The following is a 16,842-nucleotide window of genomic DNA, read 5'->3' on the forward strand; positions in this document are numbered from 1 at the left end:
ATACTACGCTTGCCTCTAGGTGGAACTCAGGAACGCCATAAAGAAAAAAAAAGCAAGCGCAGCAGGTAGTCTAAAGGTGTCCACCTATTGGAAGGCAATGCTCCCGCTAGAAATTCCCGTAGCACAAATTAAAAAAATGACTCTCAATCCCCCGTTTACCCTTCTTATTGCGTCATAATAATTTTCACCTGTTATGATCCATGTAGGGATTGTCGAAATTTAGACGTCGTACCGATGACAGCGCGTTAATCGTTCAGGCCAACTCATGACTGCAGGATCAACGCGTGAGGACAATAACATGATATTCGCGGCAGCGTAAAGCAATGCCATGAGTGTGCAGCTTAGAAAAACAGCCTTTGCAGAGATGGTAAAACTGCTAAAATACAAACTAATAACTTTTAAACTAATTTTTTGTCGGCGGATTTCGTACAGGGTGGCGAGTGGCCGCCGCACTACTGCCTCACATTTGGTGGCCGCAAACTTCGCGCTATTGATGGCGTAACTAGAACCGCCATATTCAGAGCAAGCGCTATGCGCACCTATGGTAAGTATAATAATGTAGGCTTTTCTATTCGCACCAGCCCATAATGCATTATATCTGCAGCCACGTTTCCGTCCGAGAAAAAAAAGCGAGGTGCGGGGAAATGAGGAAGAAATGTTTGCTTTCACTGCAAAAATTAAACCCCGGTGGGTATGTGCCATCGCTTCTGAGGCAACAGCAAAAACAAACGTACGCACTTTTTGCGTTCATGTTAAACGCGGCAGTGACCACCGCTCACCCAGCATTGCACAAAATAAATATTCAGCTTCACGCCAGATACGTACGAAATAAATATTCATAAATTATAAACACGCGAAGAAGCATAAACACTTTAGGCGCCATGAAAAAGTGACGTTCATTAAAGCGACGCTTAGAGTATGTACCGCACTCGCCGTTCGATCCCATTCCACGTGACACTCACAGTAATACAGTACGTACTACGCCCGCCGCTATGAATAAGTTTGGCGCTGGTGGTGTCGAGGATAGGCTATATGCAATTACCCCGAAAAAAAATCAGGCAGCGGCAACCGTAACTCAGTTGGTAGAACAGAATACGCGAAATTCTGAGGTCTTGGGCCCGGATCGCACCGGAGGCACGAGGTTGTTTTTTTCTTTATACCCAATTTTTTAACTTTATAATAAATTTTCTATCGGCGATAAAATAGATGTTATCAGTTTCCTATTGATCAACAACGCTAATGAAAAAAAACTTCCACCTATGCGCTCCTTGGTTTCAACGACTTTTGGCTTCCTTCATAAGTAGATATTAACAATCCCCTGCTCAACATCACGAAGGTTAAAAATGAAAAGTAGGCTGTGTACGATGAAACCGTCGGCGTAAAAAAATACGGATCGGTCGTAAAGACTGATCATAAGGCAGCTGTCATTCTCCTGTTTTGAAAACACCGTGGTATACATAACCTACTGCCTGGGCCTTAAAAGCAACGCTGTACTCGGAAGGTTATGATATTCATTTTAAGTCTGTCTGCAGAGTAACAGCACTAAAGTTTTGCTTTGTACATTCATATGTGCACAAATCTATTTCAATCCGTCGATTCACCAGTTGGGCTTCTTTGCATTGCTTTGAGCAGGACTGTAGCATTTCTGCGTTCAGCTACTTAGCGACAACCTCCCGGCGTCTACTTGGTTCCTGCGTTACCGTGAATGTATAGGCGGATATAGCCGCCTTTGCGAAATAGAAACTGACATTTTCTAAGCGCACGAAAACACTTTTTTTTTCCTTCTTTATACGTCGTAGAACCTTCGAACGAACAGTCGCCTCCGAATGGCATATTTATCCAGCTGTGTTCGCTCCATCTCTCTTCTCTCCTATCCAGGTCCGTGTTTTAAATGCGCTCAAAGGCAGGCACTTCAGAAACGGTTCGTTCCGAAAAGCTCTCCTTCTGCGTTCTGTAATCGCAAATCAGCGTCTTTCTAAAAACAGTATAATAAATGCATTCATTTATTTGTGCTTACCAGAAATATCGCTTAATCCTCTACTGCTTGTTGCTGCCTCCGCACTTGTAATTATAGAGAGAAAAGGCGGAAGATAGGAGGGGGGCACTACAGTGTTAAGCAACTCAGTGTCCTTTCAGAGAGATACGCGTATCTAATGAGGCCTCAAAATGGACAGGTTAAAAACTTGTACTTGTACTAAGAGTGCACCCTTTGCGCCTCCGAGATTTGTATTTTTATTCTTAGGTTGCAATAGCGGGAGTACTTACGCAAATACATAAATCTGTGATCGATGGCAAGAGCCTATGCGTCGTGAAGTGAGCGACGCAAGGCCGCATTCTGGATAAAAACAAGGAACTGCACTGCACACAGAAGGGTGCACCTTGCCAGTCTCCTCCTCGGGCACCCTTATGTGAGTGCCTGGAATTTGGGGAATAAGTTTTCCCGCAAATGCTCAATATATCTATTAAATTTATTTATCTACTCATCCAGCACAAAGATGAAAGTGGTAAATGCTTAGTAGAAAACGATGTTTCCCTTAGCGTTTTACAAAATTCTAATCATAGGCTTTTTTAGTTTAATACATCGCTTTTTTTCGGCATAGCATTGTCAGCGGTGTAATACATCACAACACAGCTAAAACGTGCTAACTAGCTGGCTGGATAACTCATAATGTATGGTTAACTTTTAAAATATTACTGTTAGGTTCCTCAGTTCTTTAGAGGCGTGTAGCCCACCGTAAGAGATATCCAAGTCAGTTTTCAGGATTTTGAAAACACGGTTACCCTTGGCGCTGTGGTCCAACAGATTTTGACTATTTCGAGTTGCGTGCTCTGGAGTGGTTGCTTTGCCTGCAAGCTTCTTAAAAACGCAAGTATATTGGCAAGATGTTGCCAAAATTTGTAGGGCCACAGCGCCGAGGTTTCCCGCGTTCTCGAAATTCTTAAACTGATATGGATATTATTAATGGTGGCCTACACGCTTCTCAATAATTCGGAGCCTAACGATAAGAGTTAAAAAGTTTACTATTCAATATTGGTTAACCAGCCTGCTTGTTAGCGCGTTTTAGCTGTATTGTGATGTATTAAAGCGCTAACAAGGCTATACGGAAAAAAACCTCTCTTCTAACAGTCGAAACACCCTGTATAGCACCGTTTTAAATAATCGCAAATTAAGGCGGAAAAAAAAAGTCCGAATACTTGATTATCCTCAAGACGGACATAAGCATACTTGTTTAAACATTACCTCAGAAACCTTCCCCTTTATGCCAAAATACACTGTTCGCATGGGAGTGCATTCTCCTTTTGGTTAGTTTCTGTGATAGGGCACCCAGTATTTTGGGAAAATTCTGAATTGCAGTGCCATGAGCGGTGCTTAGTACGAATGGCAATAAATACGCACCCTCACGTCACCAAGTTAATGGACACTTTAGCATACAGCGTACCGTGTTACCGTTCCCAGTGTACCGGAAGCCCGCCAACTGCGAGTGCGCACGCTCTGATTGGTTCCGATGAGGCAGGCGTTCGCGCATCTACAGAGTACCTGGCGCCATCTGGCACCCACAAGGTTATCTGCGCATGCGCACTGACGGCGCGCGATGTGCGATATGCTAAAGGTGTCTATTGCTTCAGCTACGACTTTCGACGTGCTCAACATGCCACTGACTCTGAAACACTAGCTTAAGGGGGGACGAGAGCCTTAAAAACTATTTTTTAAATTATTTCTTAACATATCTCGCTGAAACATAGCGTGCAGACATATCATATAATGCTGATTTCAAATATGCATTTAGATATAACATATATCACCTGGAAGGAAATATGTGGTAAAATAACATATCCAATTACTTGATTTCTCGTTGGCCTTTCCAGGTGACATATTTGAAATCTAAATGCATATCTTAAATCGGCATTCTATGATATACGTGCACGCATATATTTCGTCTTCAGGCCGCTGCGGTAGTTCAGTGGTTGTGGCGCTCGGCTACTGACCCGAAAGACGCGGGTTCGATCCCGGCCGCGGCGGTCGAATTTCGATGGAGGCGAAATTCTATAAGCCCGTGTGCTCTCCGATGTCAGTGCACGTTAAAGAACACCAGGTGGTCGAAATTTCCGGAGCCCTTCACTACGGCATTTCTCATAGCCTGAGTCGCTTTGGGACGTTAAGCCACCATAAACCAAGCCATACTTCGTTTTCTGCCTCCTCAGTTCTTTACGCGTGTTCTAAAAATCTTGAATGACGCACTTTCAACGTTTTCGGACATCTAATTCGACTCATATTTCGTTATGTATACGACCAAAAGCTTTTGCATCATAGCCTTCGTTCCAGGACAAAGGCCATGTTCTGTTACGATTATTTTCCCCAATCCTTCGTTTTTCGTTTGTGCGATCGGCCTGCCGTGCCTTGGATGCTATAGAAAAACATTGCATTCTGCCTTCATCCCTAAAGTTACACGTGTAAGCTGGCGATCAAAAAAGCAGTGAAATGACAAATCGGAAAATTAGACGCTATAAAATATGGCCCCGAATTTTGCTTCAAATTTGCCCTGACCGCAGCAGTAAGAGTGAAATGATAATCGAGAAATCAGCAATAACAACACACAGCACCGTGCGGGCTCGACAGTACCATGTGCACCGCGAAAGTCGTCGCCGACAGAAAATCAAGAGGCGGTTTTCGGCCAACCTGCACGAAGAACAAAAGGGATTGGCCGCCGCTGTTGAGCCAGTGCCGCCGAGGCCACTCGTAAGAAACAATATTTATTGGCTGATGGAAGCTTAATTTTTATCAAAGCTCACCAGTCTTCCATGATAAATTGGCGACAATTATACAGGGTGCCCATGTTAACTTTAGCCAAGGGTCAAAAAATAAGATATTTGAGGTAGGCCAGGGAAGCCGCTTACATACACCTACCAACCAGCTTGCGCATCATAGGCAAATTTTTTGTTTTGCAATTGATTAATTAGCAATTAAGATCATTTTTAATGCGTAAATATCGACTTTAGACCGCAAATGTGAATAGCAAAGTTGGAGAGCACCCTCAGCAACCCCCGTTCTATTCATATGCGATAACGAAAGCCTCACGGGTATCTTTTTTCCGAGCTCCAAAGAAAGCCCGCGAAATACAAAAAAAAAACATCTAGCTAGCGCATCCGCGCGCCACGATTTTGCTGTTCTCAATCCTGGCTTGAGTGAACGAAATCAGCTGCTGGCATGGCGCGACGACCCCATTGCTGCTGCAGGCCGATATGCTGACGGTGGTGGCTCGCTCGGGCGTCGCAACCACCGTCGACATATCGGCCTGCAGCAGCAATGGGGTCGTCGCGCCATGCCAGCAGCTGATTTCGTTCACTCAAGCCAGGATTGAGAACAGCAAAATCGTGGCGCGCGGATGCGCTAGCTAGATGTTTTTTTTTCTGTATTTCGCGGGATTTCTTTGGAGCTCGGAAAAAAGATACCCGTGAGGCTTTCGTTATCGCATATGAATAGAACGGGAGTTGCTGAGGGTGCTCTCCAACTATGCTGTCCACATTTGCTCTCTAAAGTCGATACTTACGCATTTAGAAAAATTATCCTAATTGATAAATAATTAATTCCAAAACAAAAAATTGCCTATGATGCGCAAGCCGGACGGTAGGTGTATGTAAGTGCTTTTCCTAACCTACCTCAAATATCTTAAGTTTTAACCCTTGGCTAAAGTTAGCCTGGACACCCTGTATAATTTGAACACTTGTGAGCAGCTCTGGTCACAATTCCATAAATCCGTGAAACGAATGGATAGGCTGAGTCGAATGACACCGATTGTGTTACCTTTTGCTCTTCGTTTTGCTGTTAGCGTATTTTAAATATACTTTGGCTTTAGCCTTTCTAACAGGCGTAGTTAACGACGCTTAAAGTTACAATATGTAGCATCCTAGTTTTAGAACTTCAACCTAGTCTTTCAGTTTTTTTTCTTGCAGACATCCATAAATTTAACAGAGTACGGAAATATGGATCCAGCCTTTTACAACATTTGTAATTTTTTTTTTGCTATACATTAAGTCGCATCAAAATACGCCCTGAGCTGGCCTAACGAGCTCATTCTGCTCTCCTAGTTAATCGAATAGGAAAACTGCCATTAGGCCCGAGATTAATTGTGAAAACTAACACCACGGATCGGCAGGATCAGGCCACTAATAGAAGTCATGAGGGCTGACCTTCAGCAATCTTATTCGGAAAAAAGAACCCGACATATATTCACAAAAGCCTATTGCACGACCGCCACCAAAATCTCACTCAGAAACGGGAATTACCTCCCACTGGCATTATAAAAACGTGCTCTTTCATGCGCCACTTTTATCTCTTTCTTAAGGGTGCAACTCTTGTGTCATCGGTGCGATAGAAGGGACACCAAAGCAGTGTTCACTGCATCTAGCTATGCCTGCTGCCTTAGTCTTCTATCCTACTACAATCAGCTTTTGCTCCATATTAGCTTTCTGGTCTGTCAATTTGTTCACGATGTTATTCACGATTTATGCATAAATGTGCGCAGACGGCTTGAGGAATGAAAGGAAGATCTAAAACAGCGGGCCGAGACCGCAGAAATAAATTGTAATCACGGCGATGCAGAGTATGCGTCCAGTCTAATTGAAAATTGTTATACTCACGTATGACTGATCGTCAGGGCGTCCGCTTTAGTATTTGTGGTACTTTACCACGTGCTAATTATAGGAATGGTTCTTTGCTTGCTGAACACATTGTAAAAACTTTCTACAAAAGCTTTAAATGACGCAACCCGAAAACTTTCTTTCGGTCACAATTAAAGCTTTTGAAACCTGAATAATGCCGGCCAGAAGATAAAGACCAAAGCAGCATAATAACCAGGAGGCGATTGCACAAAAACCAATTACTGAGCTTCAGGATAGTTCAGTGTTCCTCGTGCATGTGTTTCAATTTGACTTCATTTATTCTGAAGTTTTCACTGGCCTGTGGTGCTGCCATCGATTCATTGCGGTGAAAAGATGCAATCTTCCTCGCATTTTTCGCGTTACTTCAGTGCTTTCATGCCAATAGAACAGCAGCAGGGGCCGCCGCAGTGGCTCAGTGGTTATGGCACTCGGCTGCTGACCCGAAAGGCGCGGGTTCGATCCCGGCCGTGGCGGTCGAATTTCAATGGAGGCGAAATTCTTGAGGCCACGTGTGCAATGTGCGATGACAATGCACGTTAAAGAACCCCAGGTGGTCGAATTTTCCCGAGCTTCACTACTGCGTCCCTCATAGCCTGAGTCGCCATGTGACGTTAAACCCCAATAAACGTAAACCTGAACAAGTATCTGCAAGGTTTGCCGCAGTGACAATAACATAGCTGTTAGCTTACTAGCAGTTGTTGGCGCTTCTCCGCGTGCTACCCCAACCAATGAGCCTTTTCGAACTTCGACCTCTGGCTACCTGCGGGCTGTCTGCGGGTTGCCAGAGCACAGAGCCAGTAGCTGATTTCGCTCGGGTTTTTGGGGGGCACTGCTGGCGGCTGCCCAGAACGCGTGTGTTTTACTTTGTCAGGGGCCTTTCCGGCTGTCAGCGGGCAGCCGGACTCACCAGGACGATTTTGTGCTGGCAGCACTCGGGCAACTAGCAGAAGACGGAGAGGTTGTATGAAAGCGGGCAGCGCGCGCTACCATTTTTATATGGACTAGATAGACCGCTGTTCTTTGTAAGAATTTTTATTTCACTTCTAGCGCGACGCACCCGCTCGCATCGACTCGAACGCAACGCACGTCGTCTGTGTCGCCTGCAGTGACGCTTTTTGCGACAGTTCTCGCTGTTTTATATATCTTGCGCGCGCGTATGTGTGTGTGATCGTATTTCCATCGTCTCACCACCTCGCAAGCACAAATGCTCACTTGATATAACGACCGCATAGTTCTGTTTCACGAAATATTTCGGCTCTTAATTCCATGCGCCCGGCTGGTATTGTGATGGTGTTCGAAGCCTTTCAAAATAGTGGCCGCAGATCCAGCTCCAAGTACGCGTTCAGACGCGCGCATGCATGCATGTGCTGAACATGTTTGTCGAGGTCATCGAGGTGTTAGTTGAGCGCGATACGAGCTTGGTCTTCCGTGATTTCTGCCCATTGGAAAGGTGGATAAGCTTTAAGAAATGTTTCTTCGATTGCAACATGCCTTTTATTAAGAGTCCTCAAGAGCAAATTGCTCGAGGCATATGTGGGAGCTTTTGGTTTTTGCGGCATAGTATTACCAGTTACCGGCTATTACCGGTTATTGCTTTTTCTGCATGCATTCGAAGGCGCATGTATTTTGGCACGATGCAGCCAAATTATGTCGAGCCACAGCGGCGAGGGTAATCGCGTTTTCGCAATTATAAAAACTGATATCGCTATTACAAACAACGGGCTACAAATCTCTTATTGCAACTAGGCGCCTAACTGTACTAATTAAAACGTTAGTTACCAGACATTAGTTAACCAGCTTACTACTTAAGACAATTCACCGGCTTTCTGGTGTCCGCCAACACTGGTAATGCTATGCCGCAAAAGCCATATTTTTACCACAAAAATCCTATTTTTGAAAATTTTTGAAAGTGTTCGCTGAAACACCCGGTACATGGCCACGCAGCTGCCAAGGTGGACGAGGCAGGTGCTGATTCAGTCGTCGCCGACTGCCGTAAAGCATGATGCTCAGGCCTTCTACCACAAGTGCTCAAAATATCTGAAAAGTGTCGCATGCATACATCACCTCGCATTTGGCTCATTAAAGAGAGAATTTTCCCAGCGTGGATTAATATGCGTGCTGCTGGTACCGCACGTGTGCTTGCAAGCACACGCGGTGCGTGAGGCTCCCGCGACGGCCGGATTGTAGCGTCGTTCATTCGAGTGCTAGTTCTCTACGGTAAAGCTGCAGTATAGAGATGCGATATGCAGCTAAATTTGTACAGTACACCCGCTTGCTCTAGATGAACGTTCAACCAGCTGATACGCGCTTGTGTTGAGATTATGCGTGCATTCCTTGCAGGCAGCAATACCCGGTGGGAGAAATACTACAGTTGAGCGTAACGTATATCGCTACTTTTCACCTTACAGCCCACAGGAATGTAGAAATCGCAACGCCCACAGCAGAGTCAATCACCATGCAATCACCATGCGATCGTCTGGTCATACTTACTGCGTAGTAAACAAACATGAGATAATCCGAGAGAACAGCGTGTCGTATGATGAGCAACGCACGGGAAACTTTTCCCTCCGATGTGGAGTCAAATGAAAGACGTTAGATTGTGATGGCTCATCGCATGCTTTTGAGCATTTCTCGAAGCTTACACAGAACACTGTGCACCGACGGCACATGCTAGCTTCGTCGTCGTCGATGTGTAGGGGTACGAGCACGATCAGCTGTTTGTTCTGCAGTCGGCGGCAGCCCTCAATAACTTCAGCTCGTTGTTTTCGCTCCCAATGAGCCTATTTTTTCCGTACGCGTGCGTAGCAACGAGACGGAGAGCACATGCCTTCGGTGATGCGCGGCAGGCCTTGCCGCCATGATTGCCGGCGGGCTGATTTCGATGGCCGCCAGCGCATGTGATCACGATGCGCCTTCCGGTCAGGGGCGACATTTCTGGAAGCCAGCGGGCTGCCCGTGCGCGGTAAATCGAAGTGGCCCAATGTTTTCAAAAGCCGACATCGTCTTTGTATTGCAGTTGAACCTCATTAAAACAAAGTTAAGAGGCCCGGTGATTACTTCGTTGTAGCCCGTGTTGACCGAGCTTCCAAGGGCAATCAGCATTCATTCGTGATATCCATTATTCTGCCGTAAACTGTCTCGTTATAATGAGGCTCGACTGTATTTACGTATTTTTTGTTTTTATGATGTAAACATTTCCTCTCCTTCTCTGGCTTCTACGGTCCTGCACTTGATCATGCACTAAGCCATAACGTTCACGTTCGCTAAGAGGGTGAGCTTAGTCGGAATGGGAGCAGAAGATTTTGCGCTGTGGCGAAGATAAGCCTGCGAAAGTTTCGCATTTAACTCGCGCGTTCGAGCACGCTGCTTTACCGTTTTCCACCTGTTCTTTGGATTCCAGCCTTGAAATCTGTGTGTGGGCTGAACTGCTTTTTTTTTTACGCGGTGCCGTTAAGGCTCCCGTTATGCTGAAAATCCTGCGTGGCCGGATGGCCCACCTGCCACCTAGGTCACGTGACCTTGCATCATCATAACAATCTGCCCACCGGATTATGAGGAAACTGGCCACCGCTGCAAGTGGCAGTTCAATTAATGATTGGTCGCGATAGGCTCCTCTGGAAGAGCAACGCGGGTCTCACAAGCCCCACAGGTGGCTGCGTTTGAAACAACCACCTGCCAGGGCAGTGGCGCATCGCTTAACGGCTGCGCCACTGCGCCAGGAGTGGTATGAGGGCTCTCTGTGATCGACGAATGTAAAGTAGAGAATGACCAATTCCGCATGTATGGGCATGTGGGCGGAGTGAAACGCAAAGGGGACCACAGGCCGCTGAATGAACTCATTCGCTTACTTTACTTTTTTAACGCTTAGCACGATAGGAAGAAGCGAACCTCTTGCACGGATTTCAGCTTTTTCTAAGGCTCCGCCATGACTTCCAGGAAGGAAGCACGGATGGGTGCTTCAATCTTCGTCGCGCCGCTTGCTGCCACGCAGGTGGTAAAGCGAAGCCTTGGTTCGAGCGCTGTGAAGAGCGCGATACTCCTCTCACCGCTAGTTTGTCGTTGTCGCAGGTGGCTGTTCGGTGACGGCGGGTGCCAGGCGTACGCCTTCATGGGCTTCTTCTTCGGCTCTGCTCACATCGGGACGCTCACCCTGCTCGCGCTGGACCGCTACTTGGCCACCTGCCGCATCGGCTTCCGTACGTATGCCGAGCAGCTCGTTGATTCACTCGACACCGGCGGTTGCATGGGAGGCGACGTCAAGCTACTGATTTCATGCACCTCAGAGTTTCATAAAAATGCGTGTCGCAGCGACAAAATCTGATGCAGCAGTCAGGAATGTATTTTTTAAATTAATTTCTTCTCTCATAAGGGAAGGTTAACTAAGACAGCACTGCCGTCACACCAGCGCTTCCATGCGCTTTTAAGCTACAGGTGCCTTACACCATCGTTTTACAAAACAGACGCAAATGTTGCAGCAACAAAACTAAAGCAGTGGGGGGGGGGGGGGTTCTTAAATGTTAAGGAGCGTTGTTGTTCTGTATAATTTACAGTTTCAGTCGTCAAAATGTAATAACTGAATTTGTATGCAGTGACCACGCGCCGGAAATTTCAGTTATATAGTTTAGAATCCTCGCACGAAGCATCAGAAAGCCCGCTTGTGTGACAACAAGCTTCTTTAAGGGCGCAATACAACACCTCCCCTCCCCTAGCCCCCAACCCGTCACTTCGGCTGGCAAGTATTCCTACCAGAAAGGAAACTCGTTTCCAAAAAAGCAAGGAGAGAGCGTTTGTGAGTCCGTCGTAAGGGTTTCTCAACTCCGTGTGACTCCCAGCGTCAGGGCCGCATCGCACGAGCTGCAACGGCGGCCATGCGAACGCTACAACGGGCGGGCTGCTTCCAGCGCGCTAGTGATGCCTCGAAGCAGGAGCGCCGTGATGATGGACGGGACGCTTTGGCGCTGGAGCTGAGCCAATCACCGACTCTAGAGCCAAAGTTGCGGACGCATTCCCATGCTCACACTCTTCACATCCTTGCTAACCGTGGTGGATCCTATTATAGTAACTCCGCTTTATAGGCAGCCGTTACTCCTTGGACTAAATACAGGCCATACTAATCTGGCAACAGCGATCACTTCAGATCGCGTGATTGAGCCGTTACCATGACGACTGCTATATACTACCATGAAAATGAAGCTTACATGTATTCTTGCGATGTTTTTGAAGTCAGGGTTCTCAAAAGAACACAAATATCTTGAACGGGTCTCAGCGCTTGTTGTGGTGTTCAGTGTAACACGATTCGTAGTTTCATTTATTCTTGAGCGCCTTTATGATCCCTTAAGAGGAACGTATATAACAGCTGTATGTTGCCGGTACTAACCTGCAGGGCAGAAACATGGAAGGTAACAAAAGGGTTTCAACTTGAATTGAGGAGAACATAGCAAACTATCGAAATGCAAAGGGTAGGCGCAACGTTATGAGACAGGAAGAAAGCAGTATGAGATTAGGATGATTTTTTATGGTTTATGGGGGTGTAACGTCCCAAAGTGACTCGGGTTATGAAGAAGGCCATGGTGGAGGGCTCCGGAAATTTCGACCATCTGGGGTTTTTAGCGTGCACTGACATCGTACAGCACACGGGCCTCTAGGATATCGCCTCCATCGAAATTCGACCACCGCGGCAGGGATCGAGCCCGCGTCCTTTGGGTCAGCAGCCGAGCGCCATAACCACTCAGCCACCGCGGTGGCTGAGATTAGGAAGAGATTAGGACGTTTGAATTAATAAAGTAGCCGCGGCGCTGGCGCAGGACAGGGTTAATGGAGGTATACTAAGAGAGGCTTTTCTCCTGCAAGGGGCGTAATTAGGCGGACGGTGGTGGCGATATCGACGATGACGATGATGACTGGCAGCTCCAATCTGTGACGGCAGAGTTGACAACACGCAAGCAGTGCTGTTCACCGCCTCTGCTATCTAAGGCGAGGCTATCAAATGGATAAGAGGCAAAAGAAAGGAAAAATATACATGGTGTATCACCAAAGACTTGAGTAGATAACTTTTTAACTATTACTGTTAGGCTCCTTAATTACTGAGATGCGTGTAGCCCACTGTAAGTAATATCCATATCGGCTTTTTAGAATTTCAAAAGCGCGGTTACCCTGGGCTCTGCGGCCCAACAAATTTTGCCTATATCAGCCGGTTACGTGTACTGGAAAGGTTGCTTTGCCTGCAAGCTTCTCGAAAGGGAATGTATTTTGGCGCGATGTTCTCAGAATTTGTTGGGCCACAGCTACGAGGGCAACCACGTTTTCAAAATTCTAAAAACTGATATGGATATTACTTACCGTGGACTACACGCTTCTCAATAATTAAGGAGCCGAACAGTAATATTTAAAAAGGTAACTATTCATTATTAGTTAACCAGCGTGCTAGTTAACACGTATTAGCTGTATTTTGATGTACTACACCGCTCACAATGCTCTTGTAACTCAAAAAGACTATTTTTAAAAAATGTGTAAAGTTTTGGGTGAAACACCATGTAGATCACAAAATACGACACCTCCAGGCACGCTCTTTCTTCTCTTAGGAGTTCCGTCATCACTGCAAATGTTTTCCTTGCAAACATTCTCCAAGGATGGCATCTCAGTTTTCAAATACGACCTACACCGCCAACAACAGACCACCACCACTGTGAACTCTTGATATCCTCTCTAAAGAGGATGACTTCATAAAAGACGCTCACCAGAATGCGCGCCAAAATCAAAAATTGTGCTGCATAAGCGCCTGCTGCTGACGATGACGCTGCCGCGGTAGCTATTAACGCGTGGACGGGGGATATTTCTTGGCAACTGCTTACCTTTTCGTGGAAGAAAGAAAAAAAACATCGAGAATAAGCTATCTTTTCGATAGATCAAATCTTAGTGGATTAGTATTTGCTGCACAGCAAGCGAGTTAATAAAAGTACTCATCGATGTACTACGGCATCTCCGGCTACAAATTTATTTCGATTTCATGCCCGCCAAATGGTGTATGGTATGTCTTTATACACTAGTTATCGTTCTGGTAAGCATCCTGTTTAGTGAACCAAGATAGTCTGCGCGCTGCTGTTCCATCTATATATAAAATGTATGCGAATGTGTAATTGTATATGCAAATGTAAATGTATATATAAAATGTATATGCATAAAAATCAATCCCAACTTGACACGGCAGTGGTTTATTTCGCGGATTCGACAAGTCCTTCTATTAGGCAACTCTGGTGTCGTCAAATTAGAGAATAATGACAGGCAGTATGTCCATTGAGCTATATTCTTTTGATCAGGGCTAAGAGGAGGCCAATGTTACAGAATTCCTGCTGATATTTTTCAAGAGCAGGAGTTACTTACACAGCCCCAAGTTAAAGGTAACCGAGGATTTTTTCATCGCAGTTAAGCAAGTGGGCAAAGGATTCAAACTAAAAAAACCTTTTTAGTAAAGCAATGTCTGTTCGTGACACAGAAATGACATTTTGTCGCCTTAGTGAAAGAGGCAAAAACGGTTGGCGCATCTGTTGTCATTTTATTGCGGACTGGACGCTGAATTTGCGGACCAAGAAGCGAGTAAATTTGGCAAGGTCACTAAATATCAACCTAATTAACTGTCCAGCTTAAAATCCTGCCATTTGTTTGTTGTACTTGGGCTCAGCTAGAAATAAAGTATTTACATGAACCAAGCTGTTTTGTTTTCTAATAATTATAAGGCTGCCATCGCGTTTCCATGTACACGCAATACTAACCCAAACGTGACGTCTTGTCCATTTCCGCTAACTTCACTACACTAATGGAAATTCGCCGGCTTATTCCTACCCTCTACCTTATTGTAGAGACGCCCACATAGCGAGCAGTACCCGAGGAGCTCAGCGAGCCTGTTTGAATACCAAACCAGTAATGCAAACTAGGCCTCTGCATTTCCCTACGTTTTCCGAACATCTATGCTAATGCATGAAATAGGCCTCGTGACCGAAGAAACGTTTTGACTTAGCATTCTGCAGTACCGCCTTCGATGGCATTTTAGCAATTCAGAATAGTGGGAACTGCAATGCACCGTACACTCATGGCCGTCAGCGTTCCGTACGAGCGATATCTAACGAGAACTAGCGCTAATAAAATTGCCAGTTCTGGTTGTCTTCATGGGTATGTCATCCGCGGAACCTGGCCATAACATTCCTCAAAATTTGTAAACCTTTCGGCAGCTTCTAAGAGCACTTTTGCACATAATGATTAGAAATACTTCATGTTCTAGCTTTGTTTATTTACGAAGGACTTGAATGGTAAAATTTGATGGAATAGAGTAACCTCCCTTTACATTACCAACGGCGCTGTTGCCACTCGTGGGGTGGCGCTGCATTCAGTTTAATTTTCTTTTTGTCTCATTCTTTACAGAAGGATCTCATGTTTGGTATCATCCCGTGCGAAAATATATGCGCAAACGTTCAATGGACTGTGGGACTCAATGCAACCGCTACTGCTTGTCCATTAACAGTCGGTTCCAGGGTAGTGGCGCACCTGATTTCAGTACTTTCTTCTTTTTAAGTGTCAAAGTAAGCAGGAGGCACTACTGGTTTGTTGCTGGCAACCGACGGAGACCCTAAAACCGGGTGCCCGCTTATTGAAGCAATAAAGTCAAGACGATGTTGTGGCACTCTCCTTCTCTAGCATGTAGTGTCTGCGGCACCTTTCAAAGCAAAGGTGCACTTACAGTCTGACCCGCCCCACGGGTGTCTCAAATTTATTCTACATGCCTTTATTCTAATTTTCTTTCATATATCTAAACTTCCTTCAGTTTCGTCTGGAATTTCCTTTCTTTTCACAGAAAGTCGCGCATTCTAAGCTACTTTAGCGGAATTTAGGGAATTTAAATGCAATAAATCTAGCATCGAAGGAGCAAACAGCATACTCAGTTTACTCCTGCGCGACTGCTACAAAAGCATTCGAGGAATGCTGTTTGACACGTTTGAAGATGACAATGAACATCCGCCCCTTTTTTTCCAAGCCATTTCCTTGCAACGCAGTTAAAAGAAACGAATGCTCCAGCACTAGTTCGTGCGTATTCGGCAGCTAAATCTTCAGCAGCTGAAAGCGCCGCCAGGGGGACAACAGGACGCATCTTCGCTTGTAAGCGTGGGCTAGAGACATTTAGCAGTGCGGGCCAGCAGCCAGCGGAGCGGAGCAGACGAGAGGGAACGCCACTCCGCATGCGCAGAACGCTCAGGCAGCCAGTGAATTAACTACGCTGCGCGCTCGCCCGGTCATCCCAGCCATGGAGGAAGGAAAATTTAATTTTCCTTCCTCCATGACCCCAGCGGAGAGTGCCCAGCGAGCGAACGATCGGGGCTTCGGCTTGACTTGACCATCACAGTGGCAAAAGTTTTTTGTTTCTAACGCGACATACTTACTATTAGATTATCAGGACCACTCATGTTAAATAAGATACTAGCAACACAAATAATGTCTTTATTTAGCAGTTTGAATGTAATAAAAGCAAGCGTGATTCATATTCTTTTCAGCGTAACTCCGCTTTTCGCCAATAGGTGGGGCAACACAGCGCTGCGCTCTTTACTACGCTCATTCGGGCGTTTTCGAAGCTGCGCTAAAACTCTTTACTCGCGCCATGTTCCGCTGGATGCCCTCCCACGCACTCCGCTATGGCTTGGTCGTTTCGTCGTGTCCTACACTTACCGCTCCAACTGCCGGCCCCCAAACATTCCAGAGCCGCCTGCGTGTGACGCACCATAAGTGTTGCGATTATTTTCGGTTAGGCTTCTTCGTGTACTACGGAAGGCATGAAAACATGGCGCTTTGCTTTTGTTTAGGAAAGCGAAATGCAATCATTGCTTTTGTATTTACATTTTGTTTGATTTTCGAAGATGATATTTTGCATTTCTGTTATCAAGCAAGCATAAACACAGAATGCTGCTTTCATATGTGGCGGAATGCTCAAACTGCAATAGTTGTCACACGCGCATGACACCGGACCTTGTTTGCTCCGCAGGTGGGAAGCCTACGTACCGCCGATACGTCCAGCTTCTGGGCATCGTCTGGTTTTACGGTTTTTTTTGGGCAGTCATGCCCCTCCTCGGGTGGGCCAGGTAAGTCACTTACTGCAGTGTGCTTCCAAGACCCGCCGAAAGCGTTCGTGACACACCAGAG

The 16,842-nt window shown here is 45.9% G+C and overlaps 1 protein-coding gene across 3 annotated transcripts in view; it reads left to right on the top strand.

The window, feature by feature from the left end:
* LOC144115664 (visual pigment-like receptor peropsin) overlaps positions 1–16,842 on the top strand; it is a 396,267-nt gene that overhangs the window by 226,383 nt on the left and 153,042 nt on the right. For all 3 annotated transcript variants that reach the window (XM_077650120.1, XM_077650119.1, XM_077650121.1), the window contains 2 exons: positions 10,729–10,856; positions 16,685–16,781. In XM_077650120.1, coding sequence (XP_077506246.1) covers positions 10,729–10,856; positions 16,685–16,781 — 225 coding nt within the window. The remainder of the gene's footprint in view (positions 1–10,728; positions 10,857–16,684; positions 16,782–16,842) is intronic.

Source organism: Amblyomma americanum, chromosome 1 (genome assembly GCF_052857255.1).
Source record: "Amblyomma americanum isolate KBUSLIRL-KWMA chromosome 1, ASM5285725v1, whole genome shotgun sequence".
Lineage (NCBI taxonomy): Eukaryota > Metazoa > Arthropoda > Arachnida > Ixodida > Ixodidae > Amblyomma > Amblyomma americanum.